Source organism: Mobula hypostoma, chromosome 4 (genome assembly GCF_963921235.1).
Source record: "Mobula hypostoma chromosome 4, sMobHyp1.1, whole genome shotgun sequence".
Taxonomy (NCBI): domain Eukaryota; kingdom Metazoa; phylum Chordata; class Chondrichthyes; order Myliobatiformes; family Myliobatidae; genus Mobula; species Mobula hypostoma.
In genome coordinates, this window is record NC_086100.1 from 51,677,937 (window position 1) to 51,699,528 (window position 21,592).

Genomic DNA, 21,592 nt, shown 5'->3' on the forward strand with positions numbered 1-21,592 from the left:
TCCTGCCCAGTGCAGTTGGGCTGACATCACCAAGGTTGAAACTGCTGGCATTCCGGCTCGAGAGAGGACCTCAGTATTGGAGACCTTGTCTCGCCAGGTGATCTTCATCAGAGAACGCAGGTGACGCTGCTGCAGTTGGTCAAGCTGGCATAAGTGTCTCTGATATGGGCACCATGTCTCACATCCGTATAACGGCCCTGTATACCTTGCCAGCCTGATGTTCTGTGACCAAACTCGATCTTTCAGCTGACCAAAGGCAAAGCAGGCTTTTCTGGTTCTTGACTCAATCTCTACATCCAGAGAAGCTGAGGATGTTATTATGCTGTCCAGGTAGCAAAATTTGTTGACAGCATTGAATGAGTGTCATCAATGAGGACAGTTGGTTCTTTGTACCTTGAGCCAGGAGCCGGTTGGTACAAAACTTCCGTCTTTTTCCGGCTGATTGTCAGTCCAAAGCTTTTGGCTACACTGGCAAAGTGACTGGTGATCTCCTGTAAGTCTTCGAGAGAGAGTGGGCAACCAGTGCACGGTCATCAGCAAACTGTAGCTCATGAGCCACAATCTCCTTGACTTTTGTTTTTGCTCTCAGTCTTGCGAGGTTGAGGAGCCCGCCATCAGCCCTTGTTTGTAGGAAGACCGCTGACTTCAGGTCTGATGTGTCATCCTGAAGAACAGCAGTGAAGAATAGTCCAAACAGAGTAGGATCCAGAACACAACCCTGTTTTACACCGTTGCTGATGGAAAATGGGTCTGACAACACACCACACATGTTGATGCGGCCTTCCATGCCTTCGTGGAACTGACGGATGATGTTGGTTAGGCGTGGGGGCGCAACCAAATTTTGGTTTAGCACACTAGCACAAGTATGACAACACCCCTACTTCCTTAGATGTCTGCAAAGATTTGGCATGACATCTAAAACTTCGACAAACTTCTACAGATGTGTAGTGGAGTATACTGACTGGCTTCATCACAGCTTGGAAAGGAAATGCCCTTGCCTGGAATGCCCTCGAATGGAAATCCTACAAAAAGTTGTGGATATGGCCCAGTCCATCACAAGTAAAGCCCTCTCCACCGGCAGGAAAGCAGCATCCATCATCAGGGACCCCACCAGCCAAGTCATGCTCTGTGGCTGCCTCAGGGCTCACACCAACAGGTTCAGGAACAGTTATTACCCCTCAAGCATCAGGCTCTTCAACTAAAGAGGATGACTTCTCTTGTCCCATCACTGAAATGTTCCCACAACCTGTGGATTCACTTTTAAGAACACTTCATCTCATGTTCTCAATATTTATTGTGTATTTGTTTATTAATTATTATTTTGTATTTGCAGAGTTTGTTGTCTTTTGCACACTAGTTGAGCTCCCAGTTGGTGCGATCTTTCATTGATTCTATTGAGTTATTATTTTATTTTATTTTAAATTTATTGAACCCGCAAGAAAATGAATCTCAAGTTTGTATATGGTGACAAATATGTACTTTGAGAATAAACTTACTTTGAACCTCTATCAAGTCGCCTTTTATCCTCCTTCACTCCAAACAGACAAGTCCTAGTTTGCTCAACCTATCCTCAAAAGACAAGCTCTCCAATCCAATCAGATCTCCTCTGCACCATCTGTTCCTCCACCTGGTAAGAAACCTGTCATTAACCCTGCACTTGGCAGGTCTCAAACACCTTTGGATCTCTGGCTGGGGTTAATAAATGAGAGGACTGATTAACTGCAGGCAAAGTGTGATCATTTGCAAGATGCCAAGCTGTAACTGGGATGTACCCTAAGGATTAGTCCTGGAAATTCAGCCATTTATTATCTATAGTAATGACTTGAAGATAAAGCAAATGTACATGATTAAACACAGAACTCAAAACAGTACAGTACAAGAGCAGGCTCTTTGGCCCACAGTGTCTATGATGCCATATATTTGCTTAAGGCCTGCATCCCTCCATCCCCTGCCTTTTGTATGGATGGAACCTCCACTAACTCAACTACCAGAGATGTCCTGAATGAAAGGAGGTAATGACATGGGGCAAATAATATCTGCTGGACCCTTTTGAAGTTAAATTAGATCTTACTAAAATCCTTCCATGCTGCTTTATATATACATGATATATCATTATATTTCCCAAGCCATAAAACTTCTGAATAAGACTCTGTGGTCATTTTGAGTGTTCGGGGGTGACAAGAGTCACAAGATGTTGAAGGACAATATTAAATAAGTACTTATTTAATGTTTTAGAGAAATTTAACTTTGGTATTAATTTTAATAAGTGGATTAGAATGATATATAAAAGCCCTATTGCCACTGTTATTACTAATAATTGCAGATCCCCTTTTTTTCAACTTTTACAGGGTATGAGACTAGGATGTCCGTTAAGTCCTTTGTTACTTAATTTGATGCTGGAACCTTTGGGTATTGCACTTCATGAAGCTAAAGATATTCAAGGAATTTACATAAATGGGACTATTCATAAGATTTCCCTTCATGCTGATGATCTCTTAGTTTATGTTTCCAACCCTGAAGAATCCACTCCGAGTTTATTGAAATTATTAAATGAATTTGGGAAGTTTTCAGGATATAAATTAAACCTGTATAAAAGTGAATTATTTCCTCTAAATGATTCTGCTTCTATATATGATGACATTCCTTTTAAAGTTACGGATTCTTTCAAATATTTAAGGATTATCATCACTAAAAATTATGGAGACCTTTATAGAGCTAATTTAGTTCCCTTAGTGGATTTTCTTTTCTTTTTAAATCTTTTTATTAATTTTTCAAAATTATAAACTCAATAACAAAGTTGGTACAAAGAGATTGGAAAAATGTTCATCAGCATATATAAAATGAATTTTAAGTAACATAGATATAAAAGACTTCCAAACTCATAATGAGATTAAACATTAAAAAAATAAAACGAAAAAATATATATATAAACAAAAAAACCCTAAAAGAAAAAAAGGAAAAAAAAACAAAACAGGGCTAGACCAACAGCATGTATCGGACATGTTCAATAATGTCGTTAACTCCGCTCCTCTCATCATATAATTTAAGTTTAGAAAAAGGATTCAGAAAGGTCAGATTACATCATATGAAAATGTTGCATAAAAGGTTTCCAAGATTCTTCAAATTTAACTGAAGGGTCAAAAATATCACTTCTAATTTTTTCTAAATTTAAACTTAATATGGTTTGAGAAAACCATTGGAATGTAGTTGGAGGATTAGTTTCCTTCCAGTTCAACAAAATAGATCTTCTCGCCATTAAAGTAACAAAAGCTATCATTCAACAGGCTGAAGAAGATAAAGATCTATGTTCTACCATTGGCAATCCAAAGATTGCTGTAATAGGATGGGGTTTTAAATCGAAGCATAGAACTGTTGAAATAATATCAAAAATGTCTTTCCAATATTTTTCCAAAAGAGGACAGGACCAAAACATATGAGTTAAAGAAGCCACTTCAGAATGACATCTATCACAAGTAGGGTTTATATGGGAATAAAAACGAGCTAATTTATCTTTGGACATATGAGCTCTATGTGCTACTTTAAATTGTATTAAAGTACATTTAGCACATATAGAAGAAGTACTCACTAAATGAAAAATTTTATCCCATTTCTCTGTAGGGAGGGAAAGTTGAAGTTCCCTTTCCCATTCATTTTTAATTTTATCAGATATATCTGGCTGTAATTTCATAATTATATCATAAATTATTGTTGTTAATCCCTTCTGCAAAGGATTAAAACCTAAAATTTTATCAAGAGTGCCAGAAGGATTGGAAGTTGGAAAGGTAGGCAACGTAATATTTTAAAAATTTCTTACTTGTAAATATCTAAAATAATGGGATCTAGGCAAATCAAATTTCTCAGATAACTGCTCAAAAGACATAAAGCAGTTATCCAAAAATAAATCACGAAAACATATTATGCCTTTCGTTTTCCATATCAAAAAATCTTGGTCCATTACCGAAGGTTGGGTAAAATTTGGGTAAAATAATCATTTTAAAAGCATTAATACGGCCAATCAATGATAGAGACAAAGGGGACCATTTAGTAATCAGTTGTTTAACCTGATTAATTAATAGTAAAAGGTTGAAATTGAATAGATCCTTATGTCTCTTAGTAATCATAAAATCCCTTAGTGGATTTTATGAAGCAATTATTTTCTAGATGGAATCCACTTACACTTCCGTTAGCCGGTCGAATTCATGCAGTTAAAATTATGACTTTACCAAAATTTTTATATGCATTTCAAAATATTTTTTTTAAACGAAGTAGTTTTTTGATCAGGTTGATTCTATTATTTCATCTTTTGTTTGGAATAATAAAAGACCAAGAATTGGAAAATATCATTTACAAAAATTAAAAAAGGATGGAGGTCTTGCTCTGTCTAATTTAAGAATGTATTATTGGGCGGTTAATATACGTTATGCGTGTTCTTGGTTATGTTACACTGATAAAAATGAACGACCACAATAGGTTGATCTGGAATTGAAAGCTATGAAACAATTTTACTTAACTTCGTTATTAGGAGCCTCTTCACCTGTATAGCTAGCCAAAATTTCTATTCTAAATTTATATCCTATGATTCAGCAGTCATTACGAATTTGGTATCAGTTCTGTAATTTTTTTAATCTTAAAAATTTAACTTTCTTAGTTTAATTTATCGAAACTATTTATTTAAACCTTCACTTAGTGATCCTACCTTTTCTCTTTGGAGGAATAAAGGAATTTATTCCTTTATGGATCTGTTTCAAGATGGCCGATTGATGTCCTTTGAGAAATTAGCAACTAAATATTCTCTCTCATACTCACACTTCTTGCAATATCTTCAGGTCAGACATTTCTTACAAGAATATTTAAGTAATTTTCCATATATACAAGATTCTGACCTGTTAGGCATTATTTTAAAAATGAAACCTTTAGTGAAAGGTTTCATTGGGAAAATTTATAATTCACTATTACAACAGGATAATTATCCTTCACTTAAGATTAAGCAAGATTGGGAAAGAGAGCTTAAATATGACCTTGATAAGAGGATTAGCTGCAAATTTTGAAGTTGGTTAACTCTTCTTCAATTTGTGCCAGTCACTCTCTAATTCAATTTAAAATTGTACATCGTTATTATTTGACAAAGGAGAGACTGGCTAAAATATTTCCTAATGTTAATAGTCAGTACGATAGATGTAAATCTGAGACAGCTACGTTGACACATATGTTCTGGTCGTGTTCTGTATTGAAACAGTTTTGGAAATCTATTTTTTCTACAATTTCTAAAGCTTTAAAGATTAATTTACAACGTAATAAATTGACAGTTTTGTTCGGTATAATCCCTCAATATATTCATGGTATTTCTATATCAGACCAACATGTAATCGCATTTGTAACATGATTGGCCAGAAGGGCTATTTTATTAAAATGGAAAGATGCTTCTGCTCCCACCTTGATACAATGGTTCTCTCAGGTGATGTTATGTCTTAGATTGGAGAAAAGCAGAAGTCGAACTTTTGATCCTCGATTTGACTTTGAGAAAAGGTGGGGCTCTTTTGCCCGCTACTATCATTTGCTTTGAGTTAATTAAGATGGTCCCCTTCTGATTCTTGGGTATATGGATTTGGTTGGCAGATTGATGTCTTTCTTTTATGGAAACTTGTATAGCTCTTGGTTTGTGCTCCAAATGGGTTGTTTTTTTTTGGGTTTTTTTTGTTAGTAGCGTTTTTTTGTTTTAGTTAGTAGGGTTTCTTTTTTCTTTCTTTTTTCCAAAAAATATAGCTTTAACATTTTGTTTTTTCTTATTATTATTGATATATTGTTTAGCTTGGTTGACAGTTTAACTCTTATTATACATATTGATATGTTGACTTGATTAAGTTTTTTTTGTTGTTGATTTTCAATAATAATTAATAAAAAGATTTAAAAATGAAAATGAAGGAAAAACTGTTGCTTTGGTCAAACCACAGTGCATTAATTTAGTCACATCATTGTAGGACCTGCCATCTTCTAAATGGTTAGTCTTAACAAGAGCCTTCCCACATTCTTGCAGCTGCTGTCAACATTTACACTGACTCTCATTATGCGTTCAGACTAGACATGGGTTTCTCACCTCAATATGGACCTTGACAAAACATGGTGAACCACAAATCTTTTTACCACTATTGAACTACCTTCTGCAATTGCTATTATAAAATCTGCAGCTCATACTAATGGGAATGATGAAATTACAAAAGGTAACACACAGATTGACTCCACTGCCAGGGCAGCAACAGGAGATCCATGTGATGCCCCAGTATGTTCAGACTGCCAAATCTTCCACAAATTCTATTAATGAACTTATATAAGTACTATGTGATGCATCAGAGGCAAAAGAGACTTCTTGGATGAAAACATACTGTGTGCAAGACCATCAATGATGGGTTATAATCAAAAATAAGTGGGATGTGTCAAAATATAGCAGAAAAAGTGGTGGTGAAGTGTATGAACTACAAGAACGTAACCCCAGGAAAACACTGCCAGTTTCTGTCATTGCTGGGACCTCCTCATTGGAGTCCAATTATACATCTTCAAATAGACTTTATGCAGTTCCCTAAATGTTTTAGCTATGGACTTGTTATTATATATTCATTTTCTCAATGGGAAGAAGCCAATCTAACTCATAGCAATGATGCTGTAATTGTTCATAAACTTTTTTATTATGGGAATCTATTCCCAGGTTTGGAATCCCAGAGAAGATCTCAAATGATAATGTGTCCTGACGAAGGGTCTCGGCCTGAAACGTCGACTGCACCTCTTCCTACAGATGCTGCCTGGCCTGCTGCGTTCACCAGCAACTTTGATGTGTGTTGCTTGGTCCTCACTTCATGGGTAAAGCTTTGCAGTGTTAGCATCACTTTATCTGCCTGTATGACCTACAATCTATAGAGGCAGTAGAAAGACAAAATGGTGGCCCTGAAGAACTAGTTGGTTAAATTCTATCAGGAAACCAGACAAAAGTGGTGGACAGAGGCAATTCCACTGTCTCTCATGAGAATGCGCTTTACTCCAAACTGTGTAACAGATGTATCTCTGCATGAGGGCATCCAATGCCCTTGCCACTTCCCTATTGGTTAAACAAATGGCCATCGACAGCTGGCTGACAGAGTCAGCCTGTTACCCAATATGAAAACGGCACTCGCAAGCCTAGCTTCTGTACAGCCTTTCTCTTGTAGCCTGGGAGCCAAGGTCTCCAAGCATACCAAAAGAAGGTAAAGATTCAAACTAGGATTCCAGGGCAACACTTAATATTGGACAGGTCTTTTACTAATTTTCAACTTTAACAGAAAGATTAACACCTGAAATGTGTACAATCGATACTTAAATAGACAAATAATGGGATTCAGAAGTGCACAAAATTTCAATTGGATCAATATACGTCAATATTATGGGCTCCAATGCACAGTGGGGAAGGTGGAGACTAGGAGAGCTGCAGTGACAGGAGATTCACAAGATCGACAGGATATTCTGTGGCCAGGATCAAGATTCTGAGATGGCGTGTTGCGTCCTGGGTGCCATTGTCATGGACATTGCCATGGACATTGCCTTGAATAAAGATTGCAGAACAGTCTCAGGGGTGGAGGGGAGGGTGAGCAGCCAGAGGCCAGAAGTGATGCAAGAGAAAAGAGAAGTGCAGTAAGCTGGGCAAACAGTACAAATGTTTATCTTACAAGTTTTTCTTATAATCGTAAGACCCTGTAGGATATTCATAATACAGAATGCAGTAAGTCCGGTTCAAACAGTAGAGGAGCTACATGGGCTTGGGTTATTGCCTGGACCAAGTCCTCCAGGCCTCATATCACAGTGCTACCTGTTACAATCATCCGAGAGGTGATGCCAGGAGCAGTGTGAGAGAGTGCACTGGAATCCGTGCTAGGTTAACAGACCAACTCCTGCAGGCTGCTTCTCCCATCAATACAGCTTTCCAATGTTCGCTCCCTGGAAAACGATCTGAATTACCTTCATCTGCAACTGGCCGAGCACGAGATGATAAACTGCTGCATGCTTATTCTTGCAGAAACATAGTTTCAGGACAACATCCCAATATTCTTTTGTGACTGTACTGTGCTCTACTATAATTATATATGCTGTATCTTATCTACGTGTGCTGTGTGTGACTATATGTACCATGTTTTGCACCTTAGCCCCAGGGGACTGTTTCATTTAGCTGTATACATGGAACAGAAAGCATCATCTCAAAAACAGAACGCAGTGGAGACAGAAACTAAGAGAAAAGGATGGAGTCCTTACAAGAGAAAGGATGGAACGAGGTGTAAACTAGATTCTCTTACACGCAGGTATGCAAAAAGGAATGTTAGCATTTAATGCAAAGGGGATGAAGTACAAGAATAAGGAAGTTGTGCTTCATCTCTGCTCGCAGTCATACCAGACCCCTGTAAAATATAACCAAAAGGAGTAACTTGGTGGGAGTCCAGATAAGATTCTCTAAATTGCTTCCTGGGATGAAGGGATTCTTACTCTGAGGAAATTTTAAGCAGAACGCAGGTATGAAAATTCTCTGGGTGTTCAGAAGAATGAGAGGTATCACTGAAACAGTTAAGATTCTGAGGGAGCTTGGCCATGTCATACACGTAACCTTCAGGACTTTCGTACAGCAGCATGAAGAACAGAGAGCAACAAGCCGGAACAGCACTGAATTCAACATCACAATAACATGTATCACAGTGTACACTAAATGGGATTATTTGGTATTTTTTAGAAACTCAGCCAAGCTTAAATATTACATGTAACAATATTAACAGTTTGGGCTGTGAAACTGTACAGGAGCCCGGCTGCAGAAACAAGCCAAAAATTCATTACCAAAGTACATATACGTCACCACATACAAACCCGAGATTCATCTTCTTGTGGGCATGCACAGTAAATACAAAAATAACAAGCAAAATAATAACAAATAAATAAACAATAAATATTGAGAACATGAAATGAGGAGTCCTTGAAAGGACATGAAATGAAGAGTCCATAAGTTGTTGGAACAATTCTGTTGAGTGAAGGTATCCCCCCCGGATCAACAGCATGATGATACTTCCTGAACCTGGTGATGAGGGTCCTGAGGCTCCTGTAGATCCTTCCCAATGGCAGCAGTGAGATGAGAGGATGACCTTGACGGTGGGTGCTGCTTTCTGGCAACAGTGCTCCATGTAACTGTACTCAATTGTGGAAAGTGCTATACCCATGATGGACTGGGCTGTATCCATTATTTTTGTAGGGTTTTCCATTCAAGGCCTTGGTGTTCCCCTACCAGGCTGTGATGCAGCCAGTTAATATACCCTCCACCACACATCTATAGAAGTTTATCAAAGTTTTAGATGACATGCTGAATCTTTACAAATGTCTAAGAAAGTAGAGGCACTGCCACGCTTTCTTTGTAATGGCATTTACTGCTGGGCCTTGAACAGGTCCTCTGAAATAATAACACCAAGGAATTCTAAGATGCTAACTCTCTCCACCTCTGATCTGATGAGGACTGGCTCATGTACCTCTTGCTTCCTCCCCCTGAAGTCAATAATCAGCTCCTGGGTATTACTGACATTGAGTGACAGATGGCTGTTGTGGCACCACTCAGCCAGATTTTCAGTCTCCCTCCTATATGCTGATTCATCACTACCTTTAATTTAGCCAATGACGACAAACTTAAATATGGCTTTGGAGCTGTGCTTAGCCACATAGTCATAAGTATAAAGTGAGTAGAGCAAGGAGCTAAGCACACAGTCTTGTGGTGTACCTAATGGTGATTGTGGAGGAGATGTTGCCATTCGGAAATGACCAGGGTCTGCAAGTGAGCAAATCAAAGACCAGTTGCACAAGGAGATATTGAGGCCAAGGTCTTGAAGCTGATGGAGTAGTTTTGAGGGAATGATAGTATTGAATGCTGAGCTGTAGTTTATGAAGAGCATCCTGATGTATGCATCTTCACCGCTCAGTGTTTCAGGGTTGAGTGAAGAGACAATGAAATGGCATCTGCCATTGACTGGCTATAACAGTAAGCAAACTGGAACAGATCCAAGTCACTTCCTCAGGCAGGAGTTGACACGTTTCATCACCAACCTCTCAAAGCACTGCATCATATTAGATGTAAATGCTACTGAACAATTGTCATTTTCTGCCAAGTTCCCATGGCGCTGAATTAAAATATTTCTAAATCTCTACCACCTCAGATTAGGCAGCTCAAGTTTTTTCTTCATCGTTTACTATACATTGCATGTTTTGGAGCAGTAATATCCAATTTGCAAAATAACATGCTGGAAATATATCTTTAAAATATGAATCTGGTTTATTAAAGATTGGTCTTACAACATATACATGCACAAGATACATTATAAAATAATGTCACACTTATTCACATACTCTACTGAAGGGCTGGTGCTGAATGGATCTTTCTCCTGGTGAGAGAGTCTAGGACTGGTGACATAGTACACCGGTAAAGATTACCACTGAAGATTGAGAGGAGGAGGAATTTTTTCTTTCAAAAGGCAGTCCATCTTCAGAATTCTTGACCCCAGTGAATGGTGAACAAAAATCAAAGAACTGCTTAAGTCTAATGGCAAACCATTTTCTGGATATCCAAGATTCAGATAGATATCTACATTGAAGAGATATGGGTCTATGAAGAATGGAATAGAAATGGAATTGAGCATGTAAGCCTGATTAACCATGAATTATGACCAAAAGCTCACTTGAAATAGCCCTGCTCCTTTTTATTTGAGTCTCATTTGTGAGTGCATTATATTTTGACCAGCTAAATACTTGATCACTGGAAAATTAAGCACACTCTGCCATTGTCCTCTGCTTTCTCAGTAACAGTCACTTCCAATTTATGGTGAAGGAGAAAACATTTCTTGTTGAAGCTACTTCACAACTGCTTTATAAAATCATCTAAATATCTTCCTTTGGAGTGATAACAGCATGAGGGCTGGAGCACAGCGAGGATACACTGAAAATATGGAAATAGCACAGCATGAATTCCACATTTTGAAAATACACCCTGAATAATGTAGTTTCAAGACAATATTCCACATTTTCAAAGTTGGCGTTTGATTAAGATTCAAAGCTCAAAAGTAAAGCACTTCCAACTTAATAGCATTTTACTTGAAGGATGAGAGTGCAAATTCAAAATGCCAATTTCACTAAATTCAAAATTAATGAACTCAATAGTTCTAAATGACTGAGGGTCTAGTGTGCAAAAAAAGTCAAAATACCCAAGGTTAATTAATCCCCAATGTGTACGTAAATAATTGTTCCACAGACACTTTTGTTAAAGATTATCCAACTGCAACTTCTAAAATTTAATTTCATCCTTGTGAAATGCCTAGGCACTTCTCTAATGAAAGAGAAGCCAGAGAAAGCAAACCATCTTTCAAGAGCCACCATACATCTGCTGTGAAATGGCTTGTAAATCTAAAAAGAAAGTTAGTTAGGCAGAGCAGTAATAACTACCTCCACAGTTCCTTAAGTATGCACAATTCCTGGTCTCGTCTATTTTTGGGAAAGAAACTGACTGATGGCTACCTAAACCTTTTCTTCCCCCACAATTCTGACATTTCCTTGACATGTGCAGGTTTGAACTTACAGTCTTGGATTTCTGCCTCATCTCTTGCCCTTGAAAGGTGAAAGACAGTTTTGATTACAATTCTTAGACAAGGAGCAAAACAAAACATTAATATGGATACCCACATGGAAACAGTTCAGAGTTCCCTTTATTGTTAGAGATGAACTGTCAATGCATAATCATTTACACTGACATTGTCAACCTACATATAACAAAATTAGTTGAAAAAGATGGATCTATGAATTGATAAAAAATACAATGCACAAACTAAAATATTGCTTATAGTATGGGAAAATATTGTTCAAAGTACAGGAAAGAAGTATCAGTAAAAGGAATACATTTTTTCCCTGAGCAAATGACTTTACAATTAAGTATCCCCATGTTAGCTCTTACACTCTAATCCAGGCAACATCCAGGTAAACCTCTTTTGCACCTTTTCCACATCTTTACAATAATGGAGTAAATGGAACTGCGTACAGTTCTCTAGAAGTAGTCTTAGACTAACGTTTTACATAGCTGCAGTATGACTTCCTTACTCTTATAATTAACACCCTACCAATGAAGGCAAGCAGGCCATATGCCTCGTTTACCATCTTATCCACCTGCACAACCATTTTTAGAACTAAGGATTTGGACCCCAAGAACTTTCTATATGTCAATCCTGTTTAAGGCCATTAATCACATACGTTCTCCTTTCATTTGACCTCTCAAATTTCAAAACCTATTTGCTCTATCTGCTGCTTCCTTGCCCATATTTGTAACTGATTTATATCCCACTTAATTCTTTGATAGTCCTGTTCAACAACCTTATCATCTACACAGCATTTTCTCTGAAGTCATTGATATATATTTGGGCTATGTTTTACCTGCAGTTTCTCCCAAATTTAGAAATGCTTTCATTTTGAAAACTGCCTTGTAAAAATGTTTCATTTTCAAAGCTGGGTTAGAACTGAGACAAGGAGAAATAATTTTGCATTGAGGTTTTAAATATTCAGAAAGGTGTAGATCACAATTATTTAGAACATTGAAAATGATGGATAGATTATTTCTGGATGCTGAGAGATACAGGTAACAGGCAGGAAAATCGAGGCATACTGTTATGTATATTTGAAGGATGCTTGGGTCATTCCTACTATTAAAATCAACTATTTATCAAGTGCTGAATAAATAAGAAATATTATAATTTTAAAAAGACAATAAATGTTTAAGAATGTTTAATATTAAAAAGCATAACAAATGCCAAGTTGGCCTTCCCTATGTTCACAGGGTCAATAACCCTATCCCACCTTAAGAAAGCTAAGAACACAAGATATGATCTGCATTCTGACCGTATAAGTGCTGCAATGCTTTTTGTTTGGGCCTGACAGCTAGTCCAATGGCAGAACAGGAATTTAAATATCCCAAAGTTCAAAAGTTTAAAGTACATTTATTATCAAAGTATATATATATTATACATACTAAGATTCGTCTCCTTACAGGCAGCCACAAAACAAGAAACTCGAAGACAGCCCATTAAAAAAAAGACCAACAGCACCCAAATCATGCAAACAATAAAAGCGAGCAAGCAGCATTCCGAAGGAAAGTGAGTCCATGGGCACGAAGCCCAGGGCAGCCAGAGCAGACCCACAGCCTCAGCTTCAGTTTATCACATAGCGGAGCAAAACATTGCAGACAAGAAGCCCGGAGCAGGGCAAACGTCACAGAGCAGAGAGCAGAAATGGCCCAATCCCCTGTCCTTTCAAACTATCTGGTGTTTAAATCATCCAAACATTGAGTTGTTCCACGCTCTAAGACCCAGGCCCTGGTGCTTCAATGTACTTTGGGCTTGAACCTCGGCACCACATTTCGGCCTGCACCCGACATTTCCAAATTGGCCCGGCCCTTAGTTTGATTGGACTCACTAATCAGTTGAGGTGGACGGGCTCCAAAACTCCTCCTGCTCCTTCTCTGATTTTTCTCTGCTTTGTACATTCCCAGTATATGACATCTTGGACTCCTACATTTGAATGAGCATGTACGGATGTCTAGGACATGCTGAGGCACGATTCGTGGGGAGCCAGCTGTCCCCTGAAGAGCTATGCAATGTCAGTCACCTTAATTTGATGCAGTAACTCTGGTACAAATATTCAAAATGTTGATTACATGCAAATGTTCAAACTAAATTTGATTACACCTTCTATTATTATTCTACTATCATAATCACAATAAATATCACATTAAAATACTCAAGCCAAATGTCAGCTGGCAGCTTGATTGGTGAGAGGAAATCTAGATGAATCATGATTATCTGCTCAAATTACATTAAGGCGGCAACACACATTTTCAAAATATAATGCTTCTCAATATCAATCACAATTTATATGCGAGAGGATACAATAATCCAGTAGAACACACTGACAAAAGTAAATGCTACAGATTAAAACATTGAGATTTATGTAACTGAAATGTAATCCATTTGCAAGAACAAAAAGCATGTTAAATACAAATATGAGTTAGCCAAGTCATGTGATAATACTAGCAGGCTTTGTAAACAATATATGGACCACTAGGTGCAGACTATTATATGATAATGTATAGTAGTAGGGTAAGTCGTGTAACTCATATAGAATACTCCCTGTCAAACAAATTCTCCAGTACAGCTGACATCAACAAACTTCAGCAGTATATGAATAAGCAGACTAATAATCTGAAGCCTTCTATTTCAACATTGCTGTTTAGAAAACACTTATGCAGGATATAAATCCAGAATATTCATTTTAATAACCATTTTCCAATATCACATGTGTGTATATGTATATGTAACAAACACAATGGGTTAATTTAATACTCCATTAGAATATGGTTAAAAATCAAAATCAGATCTTACTTCCAATAAGTTTCTTTTCACTTTTAACTCCTTCAGTTGTTCTCTTCAGTGCAGTGATGCTAACATTATTCCCATCATTAACATTTGACTCTAAAGAAAGAAAAACGAGCAAACAAATTACAATGGCAAGATAGAACAACTGGAACATAGATAAGATATTGCAATTCTGAATATAGTCCCATTGAAGGACAAGTTCTGCATGACCCCCCAGGTCAACCCTTCAATCCTTCATTAATGCCTGAGATAGACTGAAAATACTAAGTGCTGCATCACCCGGGCTTCGAGTGATGTGTTGCTGACAGCCCATGTGTAAACTGTAAACCGCAGCTGCTAAGGCTCTAATTCTCTGTTCTGACTAGCTTGCAATCAGTTGCCACACAAAGAAATCCATGGACTAAACTGCAACTGCCCTACTGCTTCAGTTTTTAATAATTTCAGTGAAATTTGCACATTGCGATGTTCATCACCATCTCTGAAATGAATCCAAGAGCATTTTCAATTAGAAATATGCATTAAAAGCTTGACCAAAGTTTTGACTGGAAAATTACAAGAAACTGAAGGAAATACAAGTAACAGTACCAAATTACATATTTATATGATCATTTAATGTTACCTGCAATAAGCAAATTCCTTCAACCTACTCCATAAAACCACTCACTGTTGCAATATTATTTTATGTTGCACCTACCATTTTACCATCTACACTTAAAATTACTCTTTCTTGCATGCTGTTGCAAAAATAAACACTAAAATCAGAAAGCTCTCTCTCTTTTAGCCTCCAGTATTTTCCCTTAATGACATTATTCATTTATGTTTTTTCAAACCACAGGGAACATCACTGCCAAATCTGATTCTCATGTTATTTAATAAAAACAAACATGCCTTTAAAGCAGACTATAGTTAGGTAGTGGTCTAAAACATCAACACTAATTAACTTTGTTTCACCCTAACACAAGACTACTTACGTCAAATTTACTTGACATCATCTTACTGGGAACTTAATACTTTCCAAGGCATTGAAACATGCAGTGCCACAGGGTATATTATTCCTCCAGTTAAAGGTGAATGCTATTACATTTCATCCCTCAATGAAAATTAAATTATTCTTTTAAATAAAATTTTAAAATCCCATTTTAGTACTACCTGTTTATAATGTGGTAACGTTATAAACATCAACAAATCAATGAACAAAGTTCTTACAAGCTCAAGAGAAAAAAAATGTTTTAAACAAATTAAACTTAATGTTTTCCTTTTCTTTAACGTTATTTCCTCCTTTGACAAACAAATTTAGACCTCATCACTGGAATTTGATTCAATCTACTTGTAATGACACTATCCAATTCAAAAATAGTGGCTTCCAGTTAATTGAGTCATCGGTTAATCGGGGCAGCTGCTTATTTGGGACAACTCTTAAAGAACAAAACTATCTGAGAAAAGAGCCAGGATTCCCTTCATTTATTTGGAGACTATTCCACTTAATTATGGCAGGAGACTATTGGCGAACAGCTTCTAACTAGCATCAGGTGCATGCACTTGTGTGGCCATAAGACACTACACCATACCTGGAGTAAACAGTTTTTAAATAGCGTCAGTTGCATATACTTGTGTTCAACAGCAGTGATCTTTCTCAATTACAGTCGGCAAGAAATAAGAAGTAGTACAATTCAGACAACTGGAATTCTGCAGATGCTGGAAATTCAAGCGACACACAAAGTTGCTGGTGAACGCAGCAGCCCAGGCAGCATCTCTAGGAAGAGGTACAGTCAACGTTTCAGGCCGAGACTCTTCGTCAGGACTCCTCGTCAGTACAATTCAGAACAGTTTTGCTCATCACAGTTTCAAGCATTCAGACTTGGAGATGCCATAAATGGCTGGGAGTGAAAATGAAACAACTTCACTTTTTCAACAAGTTAGGAACTATGAAAACTTTGAAGGTATCCAACAATTATCTTGAATGTTACAATAAAATAAGGGTTTGGATGATGCAATTGTCGATAGCATTGTATGAAGGTGATCCATTATCTACACTAGGTATTTGTACTGATTTTGTTAATTTGCACTCAATCAAATGAACGTGGCAGATGAATTCCTCGAATGATAACTACGTATTAGGAACAAACACATAGTTTTATAGTACTATAGTACTATTGATAGTGTCTATTTTTTCTGTATTTCATTTAAATATCTAATTTGTTACTCAGTTAAATGATAGTTTGTCTTTTTTTGTATACCTTTTTAACCATTTCCATGAAACCTCAGCTATCTAGGACAGCTGCTTAATTGGGCCAAATTGTATTGGTCCCAATATATCCCACTTAACCAGAATCGACTGTATTTTTTTAATCCCAATATTCATTGCTCTTATTTCCTCATTTTCAGGATACGGGTTTCATTGGCAAGGCTTGCATTTATTAACCTGATTTCACTGTACTTGGGAAGTTGGTGGCAAGCTATGTTATTCAACACTGCGAGGCATTGGCAGGTATACTGTCTCAACATGGCAATGGTTGCAAGTAAGGATATTATACAATTTGAACCAGAGCCCTCAGGTGGTGGTTTTTCCAGATGCTTGTTTCCCTTTTCCATCCTGGTGAGAGGTTGCAGGTTTGTGAAATACCAAATAAACTCTTTCTTGGGCTTCCAGCCAGATACAAGTATTGATTTTATCCAACATTTCGATGCAAACACTGTCACCTTCATCAGGGATATTAACTGGACATGTCTAATCTGGTGGTACTTATAACCCCCAGATGGGTAGTTGTCATCCAAAAAGCTTCGAGCGGCGGTTATGGAATGGGAGACACGATGGGATCCATCAGGAACAGAAATTCTTAGGCGTGCAGGGTACAATAATGCCGGTTTGAGATTTTTTTGATAACATTCCGACATCAGAGGTTTAAAAGTCAGTCGTTCTTTCATCACTTCGGGACTGTAATCTTGAACAATTCTGAAAGAATGTTGACAATAATTGATCATCCCTTGCCGACGAGCAGTCTGGAGAAGCTGTTCTTTAACATTACCGTAATGGAAACAAAGAATAATTGGTCTCTGTTTTGATTTGGCGGATGCCGGCTTTGGCTGCGATATACGATGGGCGCGGTCGAGTAATGAGGTTCGTTGGGAAAAACTGAGCTGAACATATCCTTTAAAAGTTGAGCAAAGAATACTGAAGGGTCTCCATCCTCAACATCCTCGGGTAGACCAATTATACGTAAGTTCTGTCTTCTCGATCGATGACTTTGGATTAAAATGTTGTAGTTGTTTAATGGTCGAAGCTAAATTCTGCTCTAAGTTCTCGACTTTTGAATCCGTCTTCTGAGATTTAATATCCAGTTCAGAGATTTTACTTCAATGTTTTTGAACTTGACAATCCAGGGATTTCAAAGTTTCCGTGACTGATTTTAAATCTTCATTAAGACTTTGACGTTGTTATTCAAATTGATCAGATAAACTTTCAGACAGATTTTGACGTTCCTCGAACTTTTCCTCTAGAAACTTCGTCATAGCATCATAGGGTAGCTCCATTTGTTTAGAGTCACCTTTTCTTTTTCCTCCGTTCCAGTCGGAATCTTTCCCATCTTTGGCTTTGGATCTTGTACTCATTTCTTTAAATTCCAGAGTTGCAATTCAAGAAAAAATTAGTAAGATAAAATAAATCTTCTGGTGTGGGTAAAAATTGGTTAGATAAGGGAGATCATAGGTTAAAAAAAAGAGATAACGGGAATGGAGCGAAGCCAGAAGTGACCTCACTCCATGAGCGCTCCCTGCAGAAGAAATCCTCCAATGCATTCAATATCTTGTTCTTAGATGTTTGATCACTTTGAATAACATTTATAAGAAATAAAAGTAGGCTTTCTAATGCAACAAAATCATTATGTTGTCACTCCATTTATTAGAAAGCCATTTTCGTGATTATAAGGGTATTCATTTTGGCTAATCAATTCAGAACTGGTGCACATCTCCTTATTGCTTTAATGTTTCTTACATAACACAAGCCAACACAAATAACTCCATGTTATAGGAGGGAGAAAGAAAATTTCTACTCACCTCATTCATTCAATATGATCACAGCTGAGGTTTTTTTCATTTCAGCAACATTCTCATGTACTAAATCAATATTCCTCAATCCCTTAATACCCAAAATCTCATCTCCATCTAAAGTATTTATGTCTCAAGCAGATAAAGTTGAGGTCCATGTTTATGTGATTCACTAATACAGAAACTGGCAATTTTGGGTTTAACATTGAGATCATGGTCTTATGAGATGCTCTATAAGCACACAAATATGAAGCCTTTTAGACCACAAGACCATGATGTTAAACCTTACTTCTAATTATCACCCATTACCTGATGCAAGAACACACAGTACTACAGAAGATAAAGCAACTGCTTCTTTACTAGTAGCTCGCTACTGGAGAGAGAGCACTTAGACACACACAAGGGCCCATACCAGTGGTCTCTCTCCAAGCACACAGATACAGAGTCTTTTTATACCCTTTTTGTCACATAGCAGGAAACAATTTTTTTTTTGGCTACCCCCATAGTCACATGCCCAGCAACAATAGTATTTTAAGACAAAGACCTCTTGGTTGCCTTAATAGGCCAAAGGTCATCAACCACAGACATAACCATATAACAATTACAGCTGTGCACAATGAAGCAGTTTCTCATTTTTTTAGACCATTTTGCCACAGCCAGCAGGTGAAACAAGGATAGCAAGGTCATATTGAACCTTTGTCCAAGTTAAGAGTATTTATAGAACTAGCTTATGAGACAAAGACAGAAAAGCAGGACCCAATTCACAAAACATAACTTCTGCAAAATTGTCAGTCTGAAAGCAACACAGGCAGACCACCCAGACAGAAGTCTGAGCAACCCCTCCTCACAAGGGTCCAAAAACCATCCCCCAACCCCTTCAACATCTCAATGAGACACCGGAGCAGAATTAAATCATTTGGCCCATCAAGTCCACTCTGCTACTCAATCATGGTTGATTTATTTTCCCTCTCAACTCCATTCCCCTTCTCTCCATAATTAAACAAGGCTGCACAAAGAAGTTGTTGATTGTTCATCCACCAAAGATGGATACTTCAGTATAGAACTATTTTGTGGTTGGCTTTATCTTACATCCACAAAGTTGTAAAGATAAATAAAGAGATTCATAACTGTTTCCTGCTAATACAAGTGTATTTGGGCTTATTTGTCATCTCTGAACTTGTGTCATTGCTGAACCATTTTTTTGTGTCCTGGAGATTACATAGACATATAATTCTATCTGTATTCTTCATGCATTGAAAATAATCTAGACACTGTCAATGACCTTAAGAAAATTTCATTCATTTTCCCCATGTCAGACACAGCTTCTCTCGGTGAGTAAATTCACAGAATCATTCATCACTGCCTAACACAGTAATACTAATCAAACTTTTCCCCCCTTCAAGCAAAATTGAACTCAGCAGGGAATCAAAATAAGAATAACTAGAATAGCCATTGGCTTCATGTCTCCCCGACATGCCTCTTATTGACATTAATGGAGAGGAGAATCAGACCAAGTGGAAGCTGAATTGTTTAAGCAAGTTTTATCCAAATATATCAATTATATAACATACATGAAACATACTTTATTTCCCCATTACATTTCTAATAAAGATTGTTTGTACTGGTTTCAAAACATTAATTCTAAGCTTTACTGCTATTGCTGAAACTTGTAAAATGATCTACCTTTATTCTATCCCCTGTCAAACAAAGCTTCAGAGATAAAATACAACATGAACATGAATCAGTTCAACTGCAGCAACATTCAAGAATATGAAACCAGTGGCCTCCAGACATGCAGCAGTCAATCACAAATACAGCCTCTGCAGAATATGAAATACAAGCAAACCATTCAAGTTCACATTAATTATGTTAACAAAAACTTATATTTAAACAATGCAATTTAAGTAGTTATCTTCCCAGTGAGGGCTTTTGCACAACTGTTATCGAGCAAAATGTGACTCAAGGGACAGAAAAAGAAATCATGGATCTTAATTAAAGAGGCAGGTTTTAAGTGTTTTTTTTCTAAAGAAAGAGAGGTGTTTAAGATAGGAATTCCAGACTTGGGGCCTTGGAAAATCAGAAGCACAGATGGCACAAACACAGCAGTGAATAAAACAGGAGATATAGTACTTATTGGCAAGAATTATAAGAATGAAAACATATTAGATCATTAAAGGGCTAAAGTAATTACAGAGATAAAAAAAAAGTCTATGATAATTTAAAAATTGAAGACAGGAGCAAACATAGTTCAACAATCATAATGGAGTAGTGGTAGTGAATGGGAGCCAAGTCCAGGCAGGGGCAGCAGTGCTTTGTCCAACTGAGGGTTATTGAGGCCAGCCACGAATGCAAAGGAATAGTTACCTCTAAAATGCAAAAATGAAGACTTCAGCTGCATGTCACCTGAACTAGGGGAAGAGCTGCTGTTATAGAAGTCACTGATCTGCATAACGGAACAAATTAGTGGTCCAAGGTTTTCCTCATGTCAAATTTTGGCACTAAAACTGCAAAGAGTTATGTTCCATTTCCAACAAGAATGCAAAAAGGAAAATAGAGATGGGGTACCACTGCTGGTTAAAGATAGTAAAACAACAGTGAGGAATAAAATTAGCTTAGATGAGGTGGAATATATATAGGTAAATCTAAGTAATAGCTCAGAGCATAAAACTCTAATGGGTGATGTGTACAGACCCTCAAAGGTAGTGGTGATATAAGGAATGGCATTAAACAGGAAATTAGAGGTGTGAGACCATAATAAAACATAGAAGCAGAATTAGACCATCTGGCCTATTGAGTCTGCTCTGCCATTCAATCATGGCTGATCATCTTTCTCTATCTCCTCCTCAACCCCAGTTCCCGGCCTTCTCCCTGTAACCTCTGATGCCATGTCCAATCAAGAACCTTTCAACCTCCACCTTAAGTACACCCAACGACCTGACCTCCACAGCTGCATGTGGCAAAAAATTCCACAAATACATCACCCTTCAGTATTAGTTTGATGGTGACCTTAAAATCACCACAGATCCCAACAGATCCATCCTTCTTAGTTACTGTCACCACTGGCATTTGCCCCACAGGCTCCATTCAGCCTTGGAAAG

General features: G+C 37.5%; 1 protein-coding gene across 5 annotated transcripts in view; it reads right to left on the minus strand.

Moving 5' to 3' along the window:
• Positions 1-21,592, minus strand: part of LOC134345314 (inactive N-acetylated-alpha-linked acidic dipeptidase-like protein 2) — a 1,001,093-nt gene that overhangs the window by 796,373 nt on the left and 183,128 nt on the right. For 4 of the 5 annotated variants that reach the window (XM_063045779.1, XM_063045780.1, XM_063045777.1 and 1 more), the window contains one exon: positions 14,457-14,546. The exons of the other annotated variant lie outside the window; for it this stretch is intronic. Coding sequence is in view for 2 of the 4 variants with exons in the window: in XM_063045777.1 (XP_062901847.1) it covers positions 14,457-14,546 (90 nt within the window). In the remaining 2 variants the exon portion in view is untranslated. The remainder of the gene's footprint in view (positions 1-14,456; positions 14,547-21,592) is intronic. 5 annotated transcript variants of the gene reach the window in all.